This window comes from Triturus cristatus, chromosome 10 (assembly GCF_964204655.1).
Source record: "Triturus cristatus chromosome 10, aTriCri1.1, whole genome shotgun sequence".
Lineage (NCBI taxonomy): Eukaryota > Metazoa > Chordata > Amphibia > Caudata > Salamandridae > Triturus > Triturus cristatus.
Window position 1 is genome coordinate 1,065,045,641 of NC_140593.1, and position 25,824 is coordinate 1,065,071,464.

The 25,824-nt window shown below is 43.1% G+C and overlaps 1 protein-coding gene across 6 annotated transcripts in view; it reads left to right on the top strand.

Moving 5' to 3' along the window:
• Window positions 1–25,824, top strand: part of CARD11 (caspase recruitment domain family member 11) — a 935,632-nt gene that overhangs the window by 849,561 nt on the left and 60,247 nt on the right. For all 6 annotated transcript variants that reach the window (XM_085629202.1, XM_085629205.1, XM_085629200.1 and 3 more), the window contains one exon: window positions 23,008–23,140. In XM_085629202.1, coding sequence (XP_085485328.1) covers window positions 23,008–23,140 — 133 coding nt within the window. The remainder of the gene's footprint in view (window positions 1–23,007; window positions 23,141–25,824) is intronic.

Genomic DNA, 25,824 nt, shown 5'->3' on the forward strand with positions numbered 1-25,824 from the left:
TTGTTCATGGTCAAAACCTGGTCTTCCAATTGCGAAATCCTGGTCTCTGCCTCAAGAAGACGCGCCGGAACCTGAGCCATATTTTCTCCTAATTTGGTTAAACGGGCGTGGATTACAGCAATTTCCGCAGATTGAGAGGCTTTCAGATCTCGAATATCCTCCAGAATCAAGTTAAGGAGGCTCTTAGCATCCCATTGCATGGAGAATGATCTATTATCTTGAGAGGAATTGCCTTGAATTAATTCTGGCCTAGCTTCATACTGCGAGACCTGTGGATCCAAAGATATAGTCTCTGCTGGAGGTGTCGGGACATCTTCCATAGGAGTAGATCGGTCAGATTGTGCAGGCGAGCTCACCCCAAAGGAAGGCAAAAGCAAGGAGGCAGAAGGGGGGGGGAGAGTGACTGCCCACTGTAGGATTCTCAAGACCAAGATCTTTACTTAAAACCAAAGAGTTAGCCACTGACGAAAGTCTGTTCCCTGCCCCTCCTGTACTGCTGATAGGAAGCCTGTCTTGGCTTTGAAGAATAAGGGATATTTTTTTAGATCCCTAGTTTCCCCAGGTAGATCAACCAGCATCACAAGCTTTGGCTTTATCAAGTCTAAAGTACCAGCCCTGGGAGAGGCAGTAGGAAAAGGGCTAGTACTGGCACTTGAATCAAGGTTCACAGAGACACTCTCAAGAAGATCTTGTTTGGCGGCCTCAGAGTTTGCCATCTCAGTAATCTTAGTAGTTTCCGAATTCGGATTCAGATACAGGTCCCTCCGAAGAATCGCCGTGCGGTTTGCTCGGGCTGCAGCCTGGCCGACTCGTTTCTTAACCCGTTGGCACAGGCTTGGAGAGTCAGCGAGAGCGTGAACTGTTACAGTGCCTTTTTTATGCCTTTGGTGAGATTTCGCATACTGGAGTTGCCGAGTAGCTCCTGTGGAAATATGGATTTTTCTGATCAGTTATGTCCCCTATCTTGGACCCCAACGGTTCCATGTATGAATCACAAGTACATGTATGTTCCCTCCAGTTCCAGTTCTGAAGACGCAAATACATGTGCGTCCACCGTCAACATATCCTCTGTCAGATCCGCCATGAATGGGCTGGATATTCGATTCCTAAGTACGAAAGGCCACCGACTTTATATGGCTCAGTTACTCCATTTTGCAGTTCAGGCGAGTAGGCCCGATTCTGCCATCAAGCTTTTCTTGCTCTCTGCCTCTGACAGCTTCAGCTTGAGCTCGCATCTGTATCCATGAACTTTGTCCTACTCCCTGTGCGGCTAACGGTGCCTGCCTCGGCCGGTTTGCCTGCCTGCCAAAAACTGTATTTCACCTTCGAGTTATCTGCTTCGCTCCTCAGCCGATGCATTCCTGTCTAGTAGTTTAGGTAAACATTTCCTTCAGCTACCGAGCAAAGGGCCCGGCCTCTCTGTCCTCATGCAAGTAATTCATAGCCCTGTTACCATGGAAGGTTTCTGCCCCTTGCATCTCATATAGACACTTAGACGCTTGTGCACGCACACATAGTCAGTATAGAATAGATTTTGTCCAAGAGTCCTTCCTTTGTGGATAACATAGTTCTTTAAACATAGGATGTTAGATATGATTTGGGATTAGGTTGACTTGACCCCCCAGACTTCTTGTCTCCACATGTAGAGCTAATGTCAAGTCCCCTTCACCCCCTAGTTGCACGTCAATCAAACGTCATGCTGCTGCGCGCGCATCTATGCCAAGTATAATCTTATAGATCCACCTATATATGACATCATAACCAATTATGTTCCTTTTTACTCCTCATTACGCCCATTTTCGGTTACGTATGTGAATTATCATCTTCCTTATCAATTGTTACGCCTCCCGCATTTGTTTCATTGTAATGTATGTCCTATAAAAGTAATTTCTTGTCAATAAAGTATGTACTTCACTTCCTGAACCTCCGTGGTGATGGAACTTGGAGCAACCGATTATAATCGATCATTGGAATAAAGCCCATTCCGAACCTCTAATACCACGGATTCTGCCTCTTATTTACTGAGCTGTTTTATTATGTTTCTGTATCAAATTAAGTCCCGGTAATTAAATTATTTACCACATGAATGGCGCCCGAACAGGGACACTTTCTCATCTCACGTGCCGGCGGTGAGTTGCAGGCCCGGTCTCCTGCCACAGCTGGACGGACAATTACGCGTACCAGCAGGATTTCCTGTATCTCCCTCCGGTCAAGCGGGGGCGACTGAGGCTGCGATCAACACCCAGACGAGGCGGTGAGAAGTGCGAAGTATCCCGACCAGAGCCTAGCTGAGAGAGCAAGATCCGAGGTATACAGAGGCCCACCAGTTCCCGAAGTCCTGAGTCGAGTCCAGTTTCCGAAGTGTTCGAGTCGAGTCGAGTCCGGTCCGGTTCAAGTTCAGTTCAGTTTCCGAGGCCTTCCGTTTCCGAGCTACCCGGTGAGTACCATTACTGGGGAGGCATTCTGACGTGCACATAGGTTGTGCCGGTCAAGACGGGTTTGGGTACACAAATCCGGTCTGCACTGTTTCAGCAGTGTATCTGTACTGTTTAGCAGTATATCTAGTATATCAAGTATATAAATTCAGAATAATTCAGTTAAAGTCGAGTATTATGTTTTAGTGATTAAGTTTTCCTTAGACCGTCATCATTATTGATTGTTCAGGTAAATGTTAAATGTTAAATGTTTTAAGTACGTTCTGCATATTGTGGTATGAATGACTGTTCATTATCGTGTTTACTGTATTAAGTTTGTTCAAAATCAAGTATCAGATCAGTTCTCAATATGCCGCTCTTTTCGAAACTAAGACAGATCACAACAAGAAAAGGGGTACTCGAAGAAGCCGTTCCTATTCCTCCTAGGGACACTCCAGGGTACTTCATGTATCATAAACATGGCTTAGATGCTATATTATTTCTTGATTTATGGGTAGACTACACCAAGGAATTACCAGAAAGTCAGAGATGGCCCACAGCGGGAACCTGGGATGCAGAGTGCATCATGAAAGTAGAGGAAGAGTTATGGAAAAGGAAGGTCAGACAGTCACAGAAAGACGCCGTTGAGTTATGGCGTAAAGAATCTCATAGACGTACCGAAAAAGCCCTCCGACAGGAAGAGAGAAATAGAGAGAATTCAAATAAAGTACGAGAAAACCTATTAATTGAAGAAGGTACAAGAGTGAAATCAGAACAAGTAGACAGACAAAGAAATGCCCTTATGAATGGTATGTATCCCCTTCTGGCCGAAGGATTACCTAAGGCTACTCCAGAGATACCAAAAGACTTGCCACCCCCATTATTTCCAATAAAGGTACATCCTAAGGGGCATCCTAGAACCGCAGAAGATGTTTTTCTTTCCTCATATTTAGATGACGCAGCTCCCGAGTATGCTAATTCCGCCCCACATAGACCGCCTGCCAGGGAGGTTCAACGCCAAGATCCAGTACCCGTATCTCTACAGCAACAAATCCTGTCACAAGTTCCGGCAAGCACATCTGTTTCTGCGTCTGTTCCTACAGCTACTTCTATAGCTGTGTCAACACCTATAGTTGCTGTATCGCGTTCAACGAATCCTTTCACGCCCGATACCCCAGACGGGGCTACGGGAGGTGCTACCAACATTTTCTCTACGCCACCCAGAATAAATAAACTTACCTTTCAAGAGTCAGCACATTCACGTACCCCCAAACTCATAAACGCCCGTACGCTTAAGGAACTCCTTGTAGATTGTAGATATGACCCTGTGCCCGGCAAAGAGGACGAAATGATCATGGCATCATTACGCATCAGACGAGCCGCGGTGTATTTAGGGAAGTTACCAGGGATGACTGCGCATCTAGATAATATATACCATTTTGTTCAAACAGGGCGAGATTCTGAATGTATTAACAGAGCCATGGAATATCAGAAAGTGGAGATACAGGGGGAACTGTTACGTTTCCTCATAAATTGTGTGATCAGAAATCAAGACCGACCGGGGGTAGACCCGGAAGCAATGCAAATTCTTACCAGATGAAGCCAGAATATATCAGAAGGGAGACATGATAAGCAAAATTGTATAATAGCCATGTGCCGAAAGATCCGTAAAGAAATAGAACGCCTACACGAAGAAAGATTAACGGTAGACCAGTTCGAACAAAACGAAGAAGAAGGATCAGGACTGCCCACAGGACAGTCAGACACCATAGCCTATGTAGGTAGAGGAAGATCTTGTAATAGTAATAGATGTCTTATTGACCCGATACGTCCGATATGTCCAGATAATAACAGGAATTTCCCAACACCCATAGTCCATATAAGGTCTAACGAGCATTCGTTCCAAGCCGCTGACAAATTACTCCGAGAACGAAGGGGTTATCATTTTCTCGATTCTATGGATGAACAAGAATTAGCCAGGTCAGCTGTCCATTGGGTTGACAGTCCCGGAAAGTACAGCGATGATACCGTAGCACGCACGTTTTTGAATCTCACCCCAGATGAACAGCGTTTAGCTGGGATTTATATGATTCAACAACTCCTTATACTATATCAGAGTCAACATTCGGACCCTGGTCCCTTACCTGATATATTGACTGAATTACTCATGAATAGATGGAGAGGTTCAGGTACTAAATTAATTAAAGAAATACTGGAATCAAGAAAGCAGTACATTCTTTTTGTATGTTCAGAACATGTCTCACTACCCATTAAGGAAAGAACCACGTATTACATGGACAGACAGAATCCTTTACGAGAAGTACACCCTATAAAGGGCGAGGACAATGAGTTTAAACGCGTATTTGTATACACGCCCATATCGAAAATAGAATTGTTAGAAATGAAGAAAGTGGTACCCAGTCATGACAAAGACCCAGCGGGTTTTCACCGAGAAATTAAAGACATGTTACTCATGGGAGAGTATACCTATCCCGACATTATGACAATATTAAAGGTATTGATGCCTGCTGGCATTTACGAAAAACTCAGGGAAAAAGAGTGGGAGGTGGGAGACCAAAAGATAGAATGGTCAGCATTAGAAGCAGAAGAAAGGGCCCGAACTGCAGGAGCAGGGCTTGGGGATAAAACTAAAGCACTACCAGGTCTACTAGTACAGGTACTGCCACGTTTATTAACTACGAAAAAGGAAGATTGGGGTACAATTTCAGCCTGTAAACAGAAGCAAGATGAAGACACTAGTGATTACTATGCCCGATTTGAAAAATGTTTTGGTATAAATAGTGGCATAAAAGCAAGTAGCGAATCATACCCACATCTGTTTGTGACAAAATTAGTAGAAAATGCCTTGCCTCAAGTGAAGAACAGAGTATTAAAATTCGAGAGTACCTGGCAAGGTAACACTCCATCACAAATGTTACAAATGTTACAGTACCACCACAATAGAATTAGAGAGGAACAAGAACATGAACACAGACGCATGAAAGACACGAAAATGAAAATGCTAGTTTCTCAGACAGTTCCGGCAGACGGACATAAAAAGGGTATGACACATTCCGGTGATTCAACAGGACCTGTAAAAGGGACATGCAATTATTGTAAAAAGCCAGGTCATTACGTACACGATTGTCCAGTTTTGAAACATAATATCGCCATAGGTAATACAAAAGAAAGACCACGGCCACCTAGACAGGATCAGAATGAACAAGGAGCCCCGCAGCATGCACAGTCCATGCCGGCTCCACCACAGTCTATACAGTTTGTGCCAGCTGCACCAGCGCTGCCTGTTGCTGCCACACAAACCACGACACGACAGCTGTACCAAACTGCACAGTATGACTATCCTGATTATCAACGATACGCATGAACCAGCCTGGAGAGGGAAGTTGACTTACCCCTTATCGAGATCCCAGTAGACCAAGAAGGACCTTATGTACATAGTGAATTATTAGGCCAAGACAGAAAATTTTTACTCGATACCGGGGCAAGTCGAACAACCATAAAACGTAGTGAAGTTCCAGGGGCACCCCTCTCAGGCTCACAGAATATTTCCCTTGGTTTTTCAGGAAAACCTATTGTTAATGAAGTGTCACAACCTCTTCCACTTACGATAGGACCTTTGACCCGAACTACAGATTTATTGCTTACTAAATCATGTCCAGAAAATCTGTTAGGAATAAAAACACTGAAAGCTCTAGGAGCTATAATATGTTGTTCTCCGGAAGGAGTAAGATTGTTTTTACGTGATTTTAAAGGTCACTATGTATCTAGAGACATGGATCCCCGACTGCAGACTTTACCTACACATCTATGGGCACAAGGCCCTACTGATGTTGGTTGCATGAATATTACACCATATCGAGTCACATTAAAGGCAGGAGTGGTACTACCACGAATGCGACAATACAAGTTACCACCAGATGCTGTAGTGGCTTTGCTGCAAATCATTGACGAGCTCATTGCCCAAGGAGTAGTTGTGGAAACAGACTCCAATGTATGTAATTCACCGATAATTCCGATTCTTAAACGAACAGATCCGAAGGCCCCGCCAGTATATCGATTGGTTATTGATCTGCGCGAATTAAACAAGTGTATTGTGCCACAATTCCCTGTGGTCCCAGATATCTCGTCATTACTGACAGCTATTGATTCCGAAGCAACATTCTTTACTGTAATTGATCTCAAGAACGCCTTTTTCAGCGTCCCAATAGATCCGGAAAGCCAATATTTGTTCGGATTTAGTTTAAATGGACGTAGCTTTAAATTCTCACGCGCACCTCAAGGATTTACAGAAAGCCCCAGCATCTATAGCCAAGCACTGAAACGAGAACTTGACAGTATCCACATGCCAGTTAACACTGCCTTGCTTCAATATGTCGATGATCTGCTGATCACCGCTAGAAGCGAACCCGAATGTGAGAAAGCATCACTGACAGTTTTACAATTTCTAGCCGAAAAGGGGCACAAGGTGTCCCCTTCTAAGCTGCAATTCTGTGTCCAGCGAGTTGTTTATCTTGGACACTCGCTGTCCAAGGAGGGAAGGCAGCTTACACCCGACCGCATTCAGTTAATAGCTAACATGCCAATACCCAAGACACAAAAGGAAGTACGAGCTTTCATAGGCCTCACTTCATACTGTAGGCAGTGGATCCCTCAGTATGCATTTCTAGCAAAATCACTCATTCAGTTGACAACACAGGAGGCAGCCACATCGACTGTTCTCCCTTGGACTCAGGAACATACACAAGCTTTTGAAAGCCTAAAGAAAGCTTTATGTCAAGCACCTGTTTTAGCAACGCCATGTTACAGAAAACAGTTTACACTCTTTGTTACAGAACGCGAAGGTACTGCCTTGTCAGTACTCACACAGGAACAAGCAGGAGCACACAAACCATGTGCTTATTTTTCTAGTACATTAGATCCCGTAGCTCAGGCTTTGCCTGCATGCCTAAAATCCGTGGCAGCGACAGCTTTAGCAATCAGACAAAGCGATGCCATAGTGTTAGGACATCCATTGACAGTTCAAGTACCACACGCAGTAGAGGTTCTTGTAAATAGAACGCAAACACAACACTTGACTATAGCGCGACTTACAGGGTATGAACTAACATTGTTCCAGCCACATATAGAAATCAGACGCTGTAATACATTGAATCCTGCCACACTTTTGCCAGTAATCGGAACAGACCCACTAGCCCATGACTGTATTGAAGTTATTACAATAACGACGAAACCCAGACAAGACTTAACAGATGTCCCATTGTCAGATCCAGACCTGACATTGTATGTAGATGGTTCATGTATGAGAACAAATACAGGAGAGTTAGTGGCTGCTTACGCAGTCACAACAGACACTGAAATCATTGAAACAAATCGCATAAATACCTTGTCAGCTCAAGCCGCAGAGCTCATCGCTCTGACACAAGCCTGTATTCAAGCCACAAATAAAAAAGTCAACATATACACTGATTCACGTTATGCATTCGGAGTTGTACATGACTTCGGCGTGCTGTGGCGAGAGAGAGGTTATTTAACTTCCCACGGTGCCCACATTCAGCACGGACCCCTCATTCATGCCTTATTAGATGCGATACATCTACCCACTGCAATATCAATTATGAAATGTAAAGCTCATACGAAAGTCACTGATATCATTTCTCAAGGCAATGATCTAGCCGACAGAACAGCTAAACAGACTGCTCAAACACAAACATCCGACATGACAAAGACAATAGTCCCGACGCCGACACATTGTATGACAGTTAAAGATCCTACTCTTGACGTAATTGACATACAGACACATGCTACACCAGATGAAATAAAGAAATGGACCGAATTAGGAGGGATCCAAACGGATCAAGGATGGATGATGAAGGAAAAATCTGTGTGGTTCCTTCCTGATTCAATGGTCCAAGTTATAATTAACACTATACATAGTCCAGCACATCTAGGAGAAAAAGCTATGCTAGATAGCATTCAACACATTTGGTTCAATAAACATTTACGGGCAGCAGCCAAACAAAAGGTTCGTACCTGTATGATCTGTTGCCAGTTCAACCCAGGAAAAAGCGTTCCCGTAGAACAGGGTGGATTTCATCCTCCTGATCACCCTTTTGAAGTCCTCCAGATGGATTATATTCAGATGGAACGATGTCGAGGATTCAAATATGTTCTCGTAGTCGTCTGTGCTCTTTCCCGTTGGACGGAGGCATACCCGGTTTCAGATTACACTGCCCCGACTACTGCCAAACAGTTGGTTCGAGAATTCTTCCCACGATACGGTTTACCACGTGTTGTTCACTCAGATAACGGCCAGCCGTTCTCATCCGAATTAATGAAACATGTTTCACTTTTGTTAGGTTATCAGTGGAAATTCCACTGTGTCCGACACCCTGAGGCAGCAGGTCTCGTAGAAAGACATAATCAGACCCTGAAAATTAGATTGTCCAAAATATGCAGAGAGAAAGGTGTCGACTGGGTAGTAGCACTACCAGTTGCACTCTTTTACACAAGAATGGTAGCACACTCTCGAACAGGGCTATCCCCGTATGAAGTGATCTTCGGCAGACCACCAAATATGTGGGGGACGCCTATGCCACGCAAAATAACTGATATTGACTGTAATATGCTGACAGATTACTTGGCTTCCTTGATGTCTGCACTACAATCTTGTCGTTCACAGGTAGCTGCAGCTTTTCCCGACAACACCGAGTAGAAACCCCATGACGTAGTTCCGGGAGACTTGGTCCTCGTGAGGAACTTTGATCGAAAGACTCAGCTGGAACCTAGGTGGAGGTCACCTCAGCTGGTGTTGCTCACCACAAGAACAGCCGTGAAGATCGAGGGCAGAAAAGGCTGGATTCATTCAAGTCATATCAAGAAATTTCATGGACTACCAGCCGATGTGAATATCGCACCTCGTGTGTCTTCACCCATTGACTCAAAGCTTCCTTTTGTTGAAAAGAGTAGTTCTGAACTTTATAAACTAAAGCTTAGGTCCAACCAGTCAAGCAATTTGATTGTTTAAGTCCTCTCCAAGGTGAAGCGGTTGAATTGTCTCTGACATGTATCCCTTGGACCTGAATAGAGAAAGCACCCGAAAAATGTTGAAACGACAGGCGTACTGTAAATCACTGCGTAGTCATTGCATAGTGACGTTATTAATTTTGTTTTTTTTGAGTCTTTTAATAATTACTGCAAGTATATTGTTGCACATATATTATCCTATTTCTAGACATGTTTACAATGTTACTGCTGAACATTCTTTTAGTGAATTACCTCCGCTTGAGTTGTCTTATAGATTTGCGCTACGCAATAACACGTTTATCAGTATGTTACATCATTCCCATCAGGTTAGCAATGCTACAAATTGTTGGATATGTGGCCGACTCCCTCCCTACCAGAATTATAAAGGAATTTTACCTCTCTTTCCATACCCGTTCACACACAACGGCTCCTGTGGAGCATGGTTTAGTTTAATTAATTCTCTAGATTCGAATTCTGCAGTTTATCAAGATAACTGGGTATGGGGAAATTTGAACTTAGTTTTGCTTAAGGTCTGCTACCCCAACAAGGAGGGACTTCCCCAGAGAACAGGAACTGATCTAGAAAATGAGGTGTATGGATTAGGTAATTTTACGCTTAATCTTATGATCCTAAATGTCGAATCCGAAGCTACTCCAATTTTGCCCGCTATGTCAATATTTCCAGTAAAAGGTGAACTATGTGTAAGAAAAAATGGTTCCATACATATAGGCCATAGTAAATGCACGACTGTAGTAGAATTTAGTGATCAAGGCAAGTCCACATTTAGAGCTTCCCGCCATTCCTATTTCATATGTGGTCAGACGGCATATGTACGTTTGCCTTTAGACTGGGATGGTACTTGCTACATTGGATTCCTTTTGCCACCTGTTTTTCTAGCTCCCCCTGATTATCACAGAAACACTCATTTAGTAAATAATAGAGTAAGGAGAGATCTCCCAATAGTCGATTACACTGAAACAGCATGGGAAAAATACACAGATTTCAATAAAGGTCTCTTTCCCTATATAGGTACTGTTACTAATAGTAAGCTGATACGTAGATTAACTAGAACCCTTGAAGCAGTAGTGAATGAAACTATTTCCGCTTTAGGCAATTTAACAGAAGAGCAGTCTGCTATGCGGATTGTTGTGCTTCAAAATCGTCTTGTCCTTGACGTCATCCTGGCTGATAGGGGCGGAGCTTGTAGGGTCATCGGATCAAGCTGTTGCATTTTCATACCAGAAAATTCGCCATCTGTATATAAAGCCATAACTCGCCTTCATAAGATTGTAAGCCAGATACACCAGAACCCAGGCACCTGGACTTGGTCCGGTTGGTTTTGGAGTGTATTATCTACCTTTGGATGGAAGGTCCTATCTTTCCTAGGTATTGGCCTTCTCATACTATTCAGTTGCTGTCTATGTCTACAATGTGGACCAGCGATCTGTGGTCTGTGTGCCACGTCGTGTATTCCACCACCAGGATTTCATTCATCACGGAAGAAGAAAGAAGAACAAATGATGCTATATGAACAGATCAATGGATTGATGAAGATTGATATCTCTTAACGGGCAAGTAGGGGACAAGGAGGGAATGTGGAAATATGGATTTTTCTGATCAGTTATGTCCCCTATCTTGGACCCCAACGGTTCCATGTATGAATCACAAGTACATGTATGTTCCCTCCAGTTCCAGTTCTGAAGACGCAAATACATGTGCGTCCACCGTCAACATATCCTCTGTCAGATCCGCCATGAATGGGCTGGATATTCGATTCCTAAGTACGAAAGGCCACCGACTTTATATGGCTCAGTTACTCCATTTTGCAGTTCAGGCGAGTAGGCCCGATTCTGCCATCAAGCTTTTCTTGCTCTCTGCCTCTGACAGCTTCAGCTTGAGCTCGCATCTGTATCCATGAACTTTGTCCTACTCCCTGTGCGGCTAACGGTGCCTGCCTCGGCCGGTTTGCCTGCCTGCCAAAAACTGTATTTCACCTTCGAGTTATCTGCTTCGCTCCTCAGCCGATGCATTCCTGTCTAGTAGTTTAGGTAAACATTTCCTTCAGCTACCGAGCAAAGGGCCCGGCCTCTCTGTCCTCATGCAAGTAATTCATAGCCCTGTTACCATGGAAGGTTTCTGCCCCTTGCATCTCATATAGACACTTAGACGCTTGTGCACGCACACATAGTCAGTATAGAATAGATTTTGTCCAAGAGTCCTTCCTTTGTGGATAACATAGTTCTTTAAACATAGGATGTTAAATATGATTTGGGATTAGGTTGACTTGACCCCCCAGACTTCTTGTCTCCACATGTAGAGCTAATGTCAAGTCCCCTTCACCCCCTAGTTGCACGTCAATCACACGTCATGCTGCTGCGCGCGCATCTATGCCAAGTATAATCTTATAGATCCACCTATATATGACATCATAACCAATTATGTTCCTTTTTACTCCTCATTACGCCCATTTTCGGTTACGTATGTGAATTATCATCTTCCTTATCAATTGTTACGCCTCCCGCATTTGTTTCATTGTAATGTATGTCCTATAAAAGTAATTTCTTGTCAATAAAGTATGTACTTCACTTCCTGAACCTCCGTGGTGATGGAACTTGGAGCAACCGATTATAATCGATCATTGGAATAAAGCCCATTCCGAACCTCTAATACCACGGATTCTGCCTCTTATTTACTGAGCTGTTTTATTATGTTTCTGTATCAAATTAAGTCCCGGTAATTAAATTATTTACCACACTCCAACCAAAAAAAACCCAAAAGAGTCCAACTTAATGCCTGGGATCCTACCCAGTGACCCTCTACCAAGTGGCGCAGAGAGCCCTCTAACACCAATAAGGGAAAAATGTGTGCACTTACCCTTTCTTGGAGAGAAACCTGGTGGTCCCAAAGACATAAGAAAAATGTTTAAAAAGGAAAAACTGTTCCTCCACAGTGCATGGGTGCCTACAGCAAACCACGCCTGGAGATTATCCAGGCTCGTAGACTGTGAAGATTTAGCTGATTTAGCTGATAAGCCACTCCAAATGAATATTGAGCCTGACTAATGGTAACATGATAGCAATGCTGAATGCTGAGAAAAAAATAAAATAATTATGGACACCTCAGCATCCGTGAAGCAGTGTTGTGGATACCAGCAGATAAACACTCCGCTCCTAAATTGCTCCGTTTCTCAGACTTGTGCTGGTGTATTTTCCTGCCTCAGCTTCTGTACTGGAGCAGCTCCAGCCCCCATTTGCCCGCCTCTCCCGGGCTCACACCGGCATGCTCTCCGTGGATCCCGCACTGCCTCCAATATTGCTTTGACCCAGGCTCCCCGTCTCCCATTACCCGGGGTTACACGGGGTCGCACTGGTGAATTTTTCGCATTTCCCCCCCCCCCGGGTCACAACGCTTCATGGCGTCCTCGGTGTTTTCGGCTTCCGCAGCTTAGCGTAGCGAGTCTCCTCCAACTCTCCCGCATCTGGCATCGGAAGAGGAAAGGGGTTGTGGTCACGGCGTTCTTATCCGATAGCCTGCATCCGGCCAAACTACTGCAACAAATCTCGTTAGATAAATCATAATGGTCTACAGACTATAATATGCTAATATAATGTTAAAGTGCTGATGTTACAAGTGACCATGTATTACGGATCTCTTTTCCTGTTGCTTTTTCTAATTACAATTGCTAGTGCATATCTGTAGATAATTGCATATAGCTAGTTATCTAGTTTGAGCTCCTTATTTCTCATTCATAATTTTTTTTTTTTTTAGGAAATGGGGTGGAGGGAGACCTAGGTAGCACTAGGTACCAAGTCATAGTACCAGTTAAGGGGGGGAGGGCAGTGTGCAAGATGTGAGCAGGGACGGCGATCTGCTCATGGTGGAGTTGGGAGTTGGGTGGGGGCACGGGGGTGGAAAAAGGAGCATGGGGAAAAACCGAAATCCATTTTTTAAATCCATATACTTTAATTTTCATTCATTTATAGACTCATATTTTTCCAGATCTCAGACGGAGCCTTTGATCATCGTTGTAGCCCTTCAGCACATCTCTATCTATGGTATTAGGCTATTCAGATTTTACCTTGCCTGTTGCTAATGGATAAAAAGAGAACTTTGAAAATAGTTTCTTTCAATTTTAATGGACTTAATAACAAAAAGAAAATGTGGGCTATTGAGGCATGGATTAAGACAGAAAATCCAGCGGCCATTTTATTACAAGAGACCCATATACCAACAGGCAAACTAGCAGATTTCTCAATGCTTAGGTCCTGGGCAGCTTATAGGGGTTTCTCTTCATCTTCGGCATCTCATAGGGGCACGGCGATTTTTCTCAGTAAAAAACTTCAGGCCAACATTGTCAATTCTTTAAATCATGCGAATGGAAGGTGGTGTTGGGCCACCTGTAATCTAGGGGGCAGACTTTTAACATTTGCCAGCATATATGCCCCTGTGGAAGATAACCCTATGCCATATGAGGAACTTTTTCAATCATTAATCCAAGTACCTGGCGAATTGATTTTAGGGGGGGACTTCAATTTTCTAATGAACCCTAAAATCGACTCCTCTGCTTTGTCCAAAAAACAGTTAAAACCTAAAACATCAAGAGCTTTGCAAAATTATAGCTTGACTATGGATATTTTGGATCCCTGGAGGGCTGCATTTCCTACTAAGATTGCCTATACTTGCTCCTCAGGTAGATTTTGTACCTAATCGCGCATTGATTTCTTTCTCATTTTCAGGAGATTCATTTCTAAACAGCAGAGAATCCTACAGAATGGGTTTTCGGATCATGCAATGGTGATTCTAGAGTTAGAGCTAGGTAAATACACCATGACTACCATAAGATGGAAATTAAATAGGCAATACTTATCAGATGAGAACTGGGTACTTTTTATTAAATCTGAGATTACAGAATTCTTTGAGCGAAATTATGACTCAGCACCTCCGCATGTGGTTTGGGACTCGTTCAAGGCCTTTCTCAGGGGACAAGCCATCGGGAAGGATGCCGATACTTTTAGGAAAGCCAAGGAAGAAAAGCGAATATTAGAACAGAAAGTGCAAAAGTCCTTTGATACATTTCTCAGCAGTCCTTCAGCCTTTAACCAACGGCAGCTGGATCAAGCTAAGCGGGAACTTAGTGAAAGATATTATCTCAAAGATGAAACTTCTTATCAGCACCACAGGAAAAAATATATGAAGTTAGTAACTATACTGGGAGGTTTCTAGCGTGGCAGCCTATAGAGCAGGCTGTAACTAATCAAATAACTGCCTTGAAATGTCCTATAAATGCCTTCCGAACTGACGACCCGGCAGCAATAGGGGATATAATGTTACAGCATTATAGGAGCATATACGGCCAACAACAGACTATTGATATGACAACCCTGAGAAATTTTCTTCAGAAGCATGAACTGCCTGTACTTTCAGATGATGAGAAATTAAACATGGCGAGTCCTTTTACAAAAAATGAACTGGAGGATTTGATTAAAAATCTCACGAATGGTAAAGCATGGGGGCCGGACGGCCTCCCGGCGGAATTTTTTAAAACTTTTTCCAGTACCATTTCGAATTATTTTTTATTGCTGGCCAACTCAATTTTAGAGGGGGGGGGTGATACCATTGCCATTTAGAAATGGGAATATAGTCAGTTTTTTAAACAAAGGCAAGGATAGTGAGGACCCCAATTCCTATCGTCCCATCACGCTTTTAAACTCTGACTATAAAATAATCACTAAACTTTTAGCTAATCGTTTTAACTGAATTGCCTCGCATTCGATTCACCCTGATCAAAATGGATTCATTGCTGGGAGGCAGCTTGGTACTAATACGCATTATTTAGCGGAAGCACTAGATTATTTTGAGACTTGGAAGATACTAGCTCTGATCCTCCTTTTAGATGCCGAAAAGTCATTTGATCTAGTTGTCTGGGAGACTTTATTTTTTATTTTGGCAAGTTTCCGCATACCTCCTGAGATCGCAGGGTTGGTCCAGAAATTATATCTTAATGCTGAAGCCAACATAATTATTAACAGCACGATGGTGGCCCAGTTAAGGTTAAACGGGGAACTAGACAAGGATGTCCATTGTCCCCGGTGCTATTTGCCTTTTTTATTGAGCCGATGGCGATTGCTATTCGGAATAGTACTGATATATGTCCTCCACTGCTAACTATGGCAAAATTGAAATTGTACGCCGACGATATTATGCTTATTATAAAGCCTGATGAGGAGGTTCAAGTAAAAACGTTTGAAATGTTTGAACAATTCGAACTGCTCAGCGGATATAAAATTAATTAAAAAAAGACAGAAGTTATACAGTGTGGCGGAGCACCAATGGATGTGCACCTCAATATTCTGTCCTGTTTAAATACAAAACCGCAAAGATATCTTAGGGTATATTTTTCAGCACGAATTATTGACTTATATGATTTGAATTTTACGCCGCATTTACGAAATGTCCAGGATCTATTCTTCCGTTGGAATTCAGTCCCAGTAACCATTTTGGGCAAGGCCGCATTGATTAAAATGTCAGTTCTTCCACTGTTTAATTTTCTCTACTCAGCAATTCCCTGTGTTTTAATGAGTTCCTTTTTTACTAAAATAGAGTCTATGTTTACATCTTTTATATGGGGAAAAAAGGTCCCCCGGATTGAATTTAGCACTTGAGGGATTATTACTTTGCGTATTTTGCACAATACATGTCCAGATTTAAGCTGGAACTGCAATCAGGTCTTTTTTATTAATTACTTTATGTATTTAATTTGTAAAGGAAATCAGATCCACTGCCCACTAACAGTTGTCAAATCTCCTAAATTAGTACGATATAAGTGCATACAATGGTTTTTCTATTGCCGTCAGACCTTTTATAGAAGATATTCTATTCCCGTAATTAACTCTTCAACTCCATTATCTGGCCCTATCATACAATCCGGGATAAGAGAATCATCGGTAATCACACAAAGATGGGCGAAGGCTGGATTTAGAAAAATTTCAGATTTTTTTAAGGAATGATAATTGGCTGAATATAACCGAAATGTCAATTTAATTAAAATGATTTTCTTCTCCTTGGGTTGTATAATGTATTTAGTAAGTTTTTAAGTAAACTAGATCTGGCCCAAATCATTGACCGGAAATCCTTAGTTTACGATCTATTAGAAAGCGTTATATATAAGAAGGCTGGGGAATGAAAAAAGCGCTTAGCCTCTATCAAAGGTATTGATTTGGAGGCGAAGGCCATAGCGAAATGGGCAAAACATGAGGAGATGGAAATTACAGCAAATATGTGGTCAGCAGTTAATAATCTCAATTTTTGTACGCTAAGGGGAGCTAATTGGCGTAGGATGTTGTTCTTTAGTAAATGGCTACTTTATAGCACTCCACTTTTTCTATTTAAGATTTATTCCATCCATTCTGCACAGTGTTTTCGCTGCCATAATTATCCTTCCGCCAATTGGACACATATTATATCACAATGCCCCTTGATTCAAAGGTTCTGGAAGGATATTTTTCACTATCTGGAACACAAATATCGAATTTTTACAGGTTTAAATATTCGGTTAATAGTATTTGGTTATGACCCAGACCTTCTCCTGTCAGATAGGCTGATTAAATTTTTATATATTGCAATGGCTGTCGCTAGATTGCTTCTACTTCAGAGATGGCGATCAGACACCATACCATCTAAATGTGAATGGATTCAGAAAATGAAACAAGTAAAAAAAAATCGAACAAGCTTATGTATTAAAAACAGGCGGACTTAAGAAGTTTGAGAGGGTCTGGGCAGGCCATTTTGATTAAGATTTTAGTATCTAGCCTATCTCAGCGGAAGGATTCTTAATATGTCTGACTTCTATGCATAATACTACCTGTATGTTAATCCATTTTATGACATTTGACATTTTCCATACATTTTTACCATTTTAATGAATACAGGATTAATTAGTATATTGAACATATTTGTTGATCTATATGTATAGGTATATGTATATGTCTTAAGGTTTAATCAATTGTTTAGTGTGTAGTGATTATTAGCAGTGGATCCTGTTCCAGGATATAACGTGTGGGTTTTTCCTACAAATTTTCGGATGTACTCTTTCTGGTTAATTGGTGCCATTTAACAATTCTATATTGTTTTGTTGATATATTTGATGAATTTTATGGATGTATCTATGGATAAAAAAAATTCTATATGGATTTCAATAAAAAAAAAAATAAAAAAAAAATCAATATTTCAATTCAATATGCAAATCTCTACAACACACACTAACGTTACTTTGACTTCTAATAAATATACAATTCGGAATTTAAATCATCATTTCTAGTGAGCATATATATCCCCTATTTCAGGCATAAGTCCGATCATTTAATACATACATTAATTATACTGTCATTCATTGGCTACATTTAAATGAATTATTCAATGGGAGTTAATTGTGAGACCACAACAAATCCTTAATATTAACAGTATACAACCTATTAAGCACCCATTGTATGAATCAAAAAAACAAATAACATTTGGCATCATAATTTCCACAGGACCAATTCAACCTATGACAATCAGTTAGTCATCATGTTATCATATCTTGATAACATTTGAAAAAATTCAAAATTTCTATAATTCTCAGTGAAAACTAATCACAGTTACTTTAACATTGTTGTACCTATTTAACATCCACAAAGCTATAATCTCACAAATTACATAATGAAGGACAAATGAATATTTGGCAACCAATAACAAGCTGAAGCCAAAAAGTGTATACAAATGAAGGAAAAAGAAAAGAATTGAAAAAACAGGGGGGAAATGATCTATACCAAAAGTCATGTAACATGTCTACAATCACTATACACAAGGCTGCACATCACAGTTTTGTTGAAACTCACTGACTGGTAACATAGATCAATTCAAAGCACTACCTTAATCATGGTGTGACCTGAAATAATCAATCATGATTTATTCAGAAACGCACGTGGCAGCTCAATGGGGTCTATGGCAACAATAGTCCAACAGAGTCTTCAGCGGCAGTACTGAGTGTGAGTCAATACATCATTACACATCTACCATTTATCAATGCACTCAAACTATATAGAACTAAAACTTTCAAGAGTCACCTGGTAGCCTCATTCCAAGCCATATTCGTATAGGTAAATGAAACAAAATGTCCCGTGCTCGGCAACAAAGGTTCTGATTCGCGGATTCTTTAACTTCTGTAATACGCAGAGGAACCTAACCAAAATAGCACAACCAACTCATAAGCAAACAAGGTAGTATTAAACCAGCATGATCATCAGCGCCAGGACACCTCTGGGTAACAGAGCGCTATATAAGTCTTTTTAACATTAACATTAACATCATGACTACCCAAGACCTCTATGGATGCCTATTCCCCCAGTGCTCCAACTGGTTTGCGCGTTACCACAACCCAATCCACACACTTAACGAAGGAAACCATGCTTGACCTAAAACCATTGTTTTTTAACCAACCGGTGTCCTATCAGGTTGGCCCACGTATAACTAAAACCACTTGAGAAAATGCTTACCACTGACAACAGACTACAGAGAGGTGAGTGAGTGAAAAATGGAAAAGAACACACTGATCGATAAAGCTGCCATCGTGCTAGTCCAATCCACCTAATTTATATTTAAAAAAAAGGAAAAACTAAATTGAAAATAACAATAAAGATGAAAATAAACCAATCATAACCCAAAACAATCAAACAATACATCCAGAATGAAAATGTCACTTCCAATGGCATTTTGTTAACGCAATGCATCTTGTTAAGCACAACGGAGCGTGCGTGTTTACACGTAGGTAGTGTTTACAGACTGTTACTCCGCCGCATATATCTTAAACAGGAGTATTGCATGGAAACAAAGAGGCTTCAATGTTTATTTGTAAACATCAAATAAATCAAACTTCTCAAATCAACAGAAGCATAACATAATGTGTATTTGTAAAGCACACGTTCACACAGAATTGTATATTGGAGCTGAATAACAGATGTTTATTGCTGCCCAAAGGTACTCATTTTATCGACCTCAGGAGGATGAAAGGCTGAGTGGACCCACCATTATTTGAACCTGTGACTATGATTTCAAACACAGGCCCCTACAATGAGCACATTGGTCCACTAAGCCACAGGAATATGCTTTGTAAGTTTATGGCATTCACACACATTTCAACTTAATATGTAAACCTTGTAAGCAGTCAATCAAGAGGTTTCAATTGTGAAATGTCTATTGATTAGAAGTCAAAGTAGCTTTAGTGTGTGTTGTAGAGATGTGCATAACGAATTGAAATATATTGATACTTGAGGAGAAAAAAAGATGATGATTTAAGAGAGCTCTATGAATAATGTGTTGCTGTGTTCTTTTACAGTACCCTATAAATACATAACCCTCATCAAGCCCTGAGGATGGCCCTTGAAATATGAGTGGGATCGAATTGTAGACAGTTTAGAAGCTCCATGGGGCATTGTACAGTTATTATAAAAAGCAAAGTGGGTCATTATATTGAAACACAAGGAGGATTTTTCTCCCTCCTGTTTGGACCCTTTGCCCCTGAGCGTGCTTTCCTGTTTTTAAGTTGTGCCATATGTAGTCTATTATATTTTTTAGAAAGGATGTGTAGTAGGGGTTACTGTGACTCCCTTTGTGGGGGCGCATATAGGGTATTTCTAGGGTATGTTGATGTATTTTTTTTTGTATGTAAAATATAAAAAAAAAATTGTAGTTGTTCTCCTGCGTTTGAAGAAAGATAAGTGTGATTGTTCAACCCACTAATTAATTTATATTGGGCCACATGCATCAACGAGAAAACTGCTCGCAAACGGGCAGATTAGCAGAATCTGCCCCTTTGCGACCGGTATTTTTGCATTTAGGGTGCATCATCCCAAATGCAAAAATCGCTATTTAAGGAATCTCTAAATAGCGATTCCTTAAATTGCAATTGCATTTAAGGAATCCCAAATTGAGATTCCTTAAATGCAATGCATGAAAGTTTAAAAATTAGCGATTTCGCTAATAGGGGGAGCAAATTACCATGAAGTTGAACTTCATGGTAATTTGCAAAAACTTTGAAAAATGCACTAAAGTGCATTTTTCAAAGTTCCAATTTACACACACACATGCCCTTGGGGCATGTGTGTGTGCAAGATGTATTCATATGCAGATTTCAGGGGTGCAACAGGGTGTCTTTTTGACGCCCTGGCACTCTTGATATAGCATGAGCAATTTGCGATTCTCTAATTGAGATTAGCAAATTGAGAAAGTCCTCCCATTCATTCCTATGGGCCTCTAGGCCCATAGGAATCAATGGGGAGGTATTCCTTAATTGCGACTCGCAATTTGCGAGTAGCAATTAAGGAATGTTTAGAAATCGCTATTTTGTAAGCGATTTCTACATGCATAGCCTTTTGCTATTCCTTATTAGCGAATCCTTATTTTTCGCTATTAAGGAATCGCAAATGGCATTGTTGATGCATGTGTCAGAAAATGTCCAAGAGGCATATCCTTGATGTGTTCATTTATCCCTGCTGCATGCCTCACTCACTCAATAGCCACTGCATTTATCTTTGCCACTTGCCTCATTCACTCTCTGTATGCTACACTCAACCCTGCTTCTTGCCACACTCACTCCAATATATATCCCTACTCACCTACTGCAAGCCCCACTCAAGCATCATTTCCTTCTTTAATGCCACATTCATGCCTACTGTATGCATCCCTGACTCACTTTATGACCTAATTACCCCTGCTGCATGCCTCACTCACTCACCACCGGTTTTATCTTTGCCACTTGCCTCCCTCACCCTCTTTTTACTACACTCACACTCTGCTGCTTGTCACACTCAACCCACTATATAACCCAATGAGGGGAGGAAACAGTCCCAGCCCTCCTGGCACCTCCGAGGCCTCCCTCACAAAGAGCTGCAGCAGGTAAGTGTAGTGTTTTTACTGACTGTTTGGTGCGTGCGTGTATGTATGAATGTATGTGTATTTGTGAGTGAGTCTTTTGAGAATGGGTGTGTATGCACATGTCTGCATGGATGTATGTGAGTATGCATGTGGGTAAGCTACCCTGCCCCCCTCTCAGTTGTACATATCATCCGCCACTGGTAGTCATGCTCTTCAGCCACTATAAGAGGAGTGTTACAGGGAAGAGACTGATGGCCTGATTCACAAAGGGTCTCCGCACTCGTTGAGTAGGTCCCGCAGCCGTGGGGGGATCTCCGCACTTAGGGCAGATTCTCTGCAATCATTGCAGAGACTCCGTCCGAGTGTGCAGACTCTCCACGACTGCTGGGCCTCCCCCACAAGAGTGAAAGCCCTTTGTGAATAAGGACCTGAGAGGCCACTTGTGCAGTTAATATAAGTGTAGTGTAAGAGGAGAGGGAGCCACAGTGCCTGCGTTCTGCATTCACTGTAAGAGGAGTGTAAAGGGAGAGCCAGAATCTTAATGTTCTGCAGGCTGCAGACGAGAAGAGGTAGCCAGAGTGACTACGTTCCGCAGCAAGTTTAAGAGCATTGTAACACAAGAGAGAGACAGAATGACCGTGTTCTGCAGTGCGTATAACAGCGGTGTAAGAGGCAAAGAGCTAGAGTGGCCACGTTCTGCGATCAGTGTAAGGAGAGTGTAACAGGAGAGCGAGGCAGATTGTCCATGTTCTGCATTCGTTATATAGAATGTAATGAGAGAGAGTAAGTCAGTCAGTGGCTACGCTCTTCAGTAACTGTAAGAGCAGTGCAAGAGCGGAGAGAGTGGCCGTGGTATCCAAACAGTATAAGAGGAGTGTAACAAAAGAGCCAGAGCTGTCACATTCTGCAGTTAGTATGAGAAGAGTGTAACAGGAGATCAAGAGTGGCCATATTCTATAGTCGGTATAAAAGAAGTGTAAAAGGAGACGGGTCCAGAGGGGCCAGGTCCGCAACCAGTCACTGAAATTCTGGACTATTTCTTGCTGCATTAAATTGGCTCCAAGAATCAATCATCAATTCCTCCTATAAATCGGGTTTTTTAGGATCTAATAGTACATCTACTAATGTTGTGTACAATAAAGGACTCATCTGCCAATAGAATGAAAGGTCTTCAGAGACAATGGTCTCATCTCATGACAGTGCACACACCAACCAGTGTTCAATTTGTTAAAAACTAAGTGCCAGGGCTCTCATCAGGAGGCCACTGCAGCTCACACCATCCATTGCCCCTGCCATCACTGCCAATGACAGTACCAACACAACTACTAATTATCACACGCCAACAAGGGGGACAGTTCTGACTATTCCAGGCCCCCAAAGCTATAAGAAGGGCCTGGGTGTCAGGTAATTGTAATTTTTTATGCATATTGAATTAATAATTGACTCTTGGTATGGTCATCTCTAAATAAGCCAGACAGCGCTATCTTGTGGCAGACAGTCATATGCGCCAGTGTTGACAATTAAGTGCAGATGTCGAGCCCCAGAAACCACCGGCCCAAATTAAGCACTGCACATATCACTGTTTTTAAACCTCAGCAGACAGTTCAAAGCGGTCTTTAGAACCTGTGTTCTCTTACAGTTCGTCAGCCGTGCTGAGAATAAGTACAAGCGCATGAACAGCAACGAGCGAGTCCGCATTGTCACAAGTGGTGCTTTCGGGCCTGTGAGGTCCCCCAGCGAGGCTGCACGGCATTTACCAGACAAGCAGGAAGGTATGTGCACTTCATGGAATGCATAGATTCTCAGAGGTTCTTTCATAAATGAACTTTCAATTAATAAAGTCAAAACACTGTACATAGATGTCAGAAAATCAGTATCTCAAATGTGATAAAAGAAAAGAAGATGGAAAAACAAAACAAGGCTAGATTGAAGAGGTTGCCGAGAAAAATTTAAATATGCTTCTGCAGGGTTACTCATAATTTTAGAGTAAATTCTTGACTTTCTTGGAATTCTTAAGGATTAGCTCTAAAATTCTGCAACTGCTGAATATGTCCCTAAGAAATCACATTCGTAAGCATTTCGGTATGCCAAAACTTCCCATCAAACCTTTGTTTTGTTTGTCATCTTGGAAATATTTTTCCTCATCAATCAATCAATCAATCATAGCATTTGTAAAGTGCACTACATACCCGTGAGGGTCTCAAGGCGCTAGGGGGGGAGTTGCTACTGTTCGAAGAGCCAGGTCTTGAGAAGTCTTCTGAAGGTCTTCGGTCTGCCGTAGGCAGATGGGGAGGGTGTTCCATGTCGTGGCAGCGAGGTGGGAGAATGATCTGCCGCCGGCGGTCACTTTTCGGATGCGGGGGACGAGGGCGCGGTCTGCGGAGCGGAGCTGGCGGGTGGGGATGTAGAGGCTGAGTCGGCTGTTGAGGTACGTTGGTCCGGTGTTGTAGAGTGCCTTGTGTGCGTGGGTGAGGAGTTTGAAGGTTATCCTCTTGTTGACAGGGAGCCAGTGCAGGTCTCTCAGGTGGGGTGTGATATGGCTGCGGCGAGGGATGTCGAGTATCAGGCGTGCGGGGGTGTTCTGGATGCGTTTAGGCCGTTTCAGGAGTTTGGCCGGGGCTCCTGCGTAGGGCGCGTTTCCGTAGTCCAGTCTACTGCTGACGAGGGCCTGGGTGACCGTCCTTCTTGTTTCGGTGGGGATCCACTTGAAGATCCTGCGAAGCATGCGGAAGGTGTTGAAGCAGGAGGAGGAGACGGCGTTGACCTGCTTCGTCATGGAGACGGTAGAGTTGAGGATGACACCTAGGTTGCGTGCGTGGGTGTCGGGGGTGTTCATAGTGCAGTCGGCCACCAGGAGTCGTCCCAGGCCGAGGGGGTGGATCTGAGGATGAGGACCTCCGACTTGTCCGAGTTCAGCTTCAGTCAGGTGTTCCTCATCCAGTCGGTGACGGTCTTCATTCCTTTGTGGAGGTTGGTTTTAGCGGTGTGGGGTCCTTGGTGAGGGAGAGGATCAGCTGGGTGTCGTCGGCGTAGGAGATGATGTTAAGGTCGTGCCGTCGTGCGACGTGGGCGAGCAGTGCCATGTAGACGTTGAACAACGTTAGGCTGAGGGATGAGCCTTGGGGTATGCCGCAGATGATCCCGGTGGCTTCGGAGCGGAAAGGGGGGAGGCGGACGCTCTGTGTTCTGCCGGAGAGGAAGGAGGAGTTACAGTCCAGGGCCTTCTCTTGGATTCTGGTGTCGTAGAGGCGAGTTCGTAGTGTGCGGTGGCAGACCGTGTCGAGGGCGGCTGACAGGTCCAGAAGGATGAGGGCCGCGGTTTCTCCATTGTCTAGCAGGGTCCTGATGTCATCGGTAGTGGCGATGAGGGCAGTTTCGGTGCTGTGGTTGCTGCGGAACCCAGACTGGGACGGGTCCAGGATGCTGTTCTCCTCGAGGAAGCTGGTCAGTTGTATGTTGACGGCCTTTTCGATGATCTTCGCCGGGAACGGGAGCAGGGAGATGGGTCGGAAGTTCTTGAGGTCCTTGGGATCCACCTTGGGTTTCTTGAGTAAGGCGTTGATCTCTGCGTGCTTCCAGCTCTCCAGGAAGGTCGCTGGCTCGAAGGAGATGTTGATGGTTTTCCGGAGATGGGGTGCGATGGTGCTGCTGGCTTTGTTGAAGATGTGGTGTGGGCAGGGGTCTTAGCTCTAAAATTCTGCTGTCGTGGATGTCTGCGATCATGCGATGGAAGAAGGTGGCCAGCGAGTCGCACAGGTCTTGTGAAGGTGGGATGTCGTTGGTGTTGGAGCTGGGGTTGGAGAGTTACTTCACGATGTTGAATTGCTCTTTGCTGTTGTGTGCATTGTTGTCTAGGCGGTCTTTGAAGGAGGTCCTTTTGGCGGATCTGATGAGGTGGTGGTGTCTGCGGGTGGGGTTCTTGTGGGCTGTGTAGCTTTCCGGTGTTCGTTCGAGTTTTCGGCAGGTTCGCTTGGAGGCCTGGAGGTATTCGGTAAACCAGATGGCTTTCTTACTGGTGTGGGTGTTGGAGGGCTTCTTGAGCGGGGCAAGGGTGTTGACGCAGTCGTTGATCCACTGTCTGAGGTTGCGAGCGGCAGATCTGCGGGTGGGCTCCGGGCGAGGGTGGTGGAAAGCTGGTCTTCTGTGACTTTGCTCCAGCAGCGGTGCGGCATCTGTTGGGTGCGGTGGTGCGTGGTGGGTTTCCGGAAGGTGAAGTGGATGCAGCGGTGATCGGTCCAGTGGAGCTCGGTGGTGTGGTTGAAGGAGACGTGGGAGATTCAGAAACCCTTTCCACTACCCTTCCTACCAACTTGGCCCCTTATTGGAAATGTAGCTACACATGCCCCTGACATTAGTAAATCTCAGACAATTTTCTGGGCCAGAATTTATCTGCAAAAAAGTTTATGATGCCCCAAAATGTGGAAGGTTTTTGGGTGTTCACTTCTTTTACAAGTGA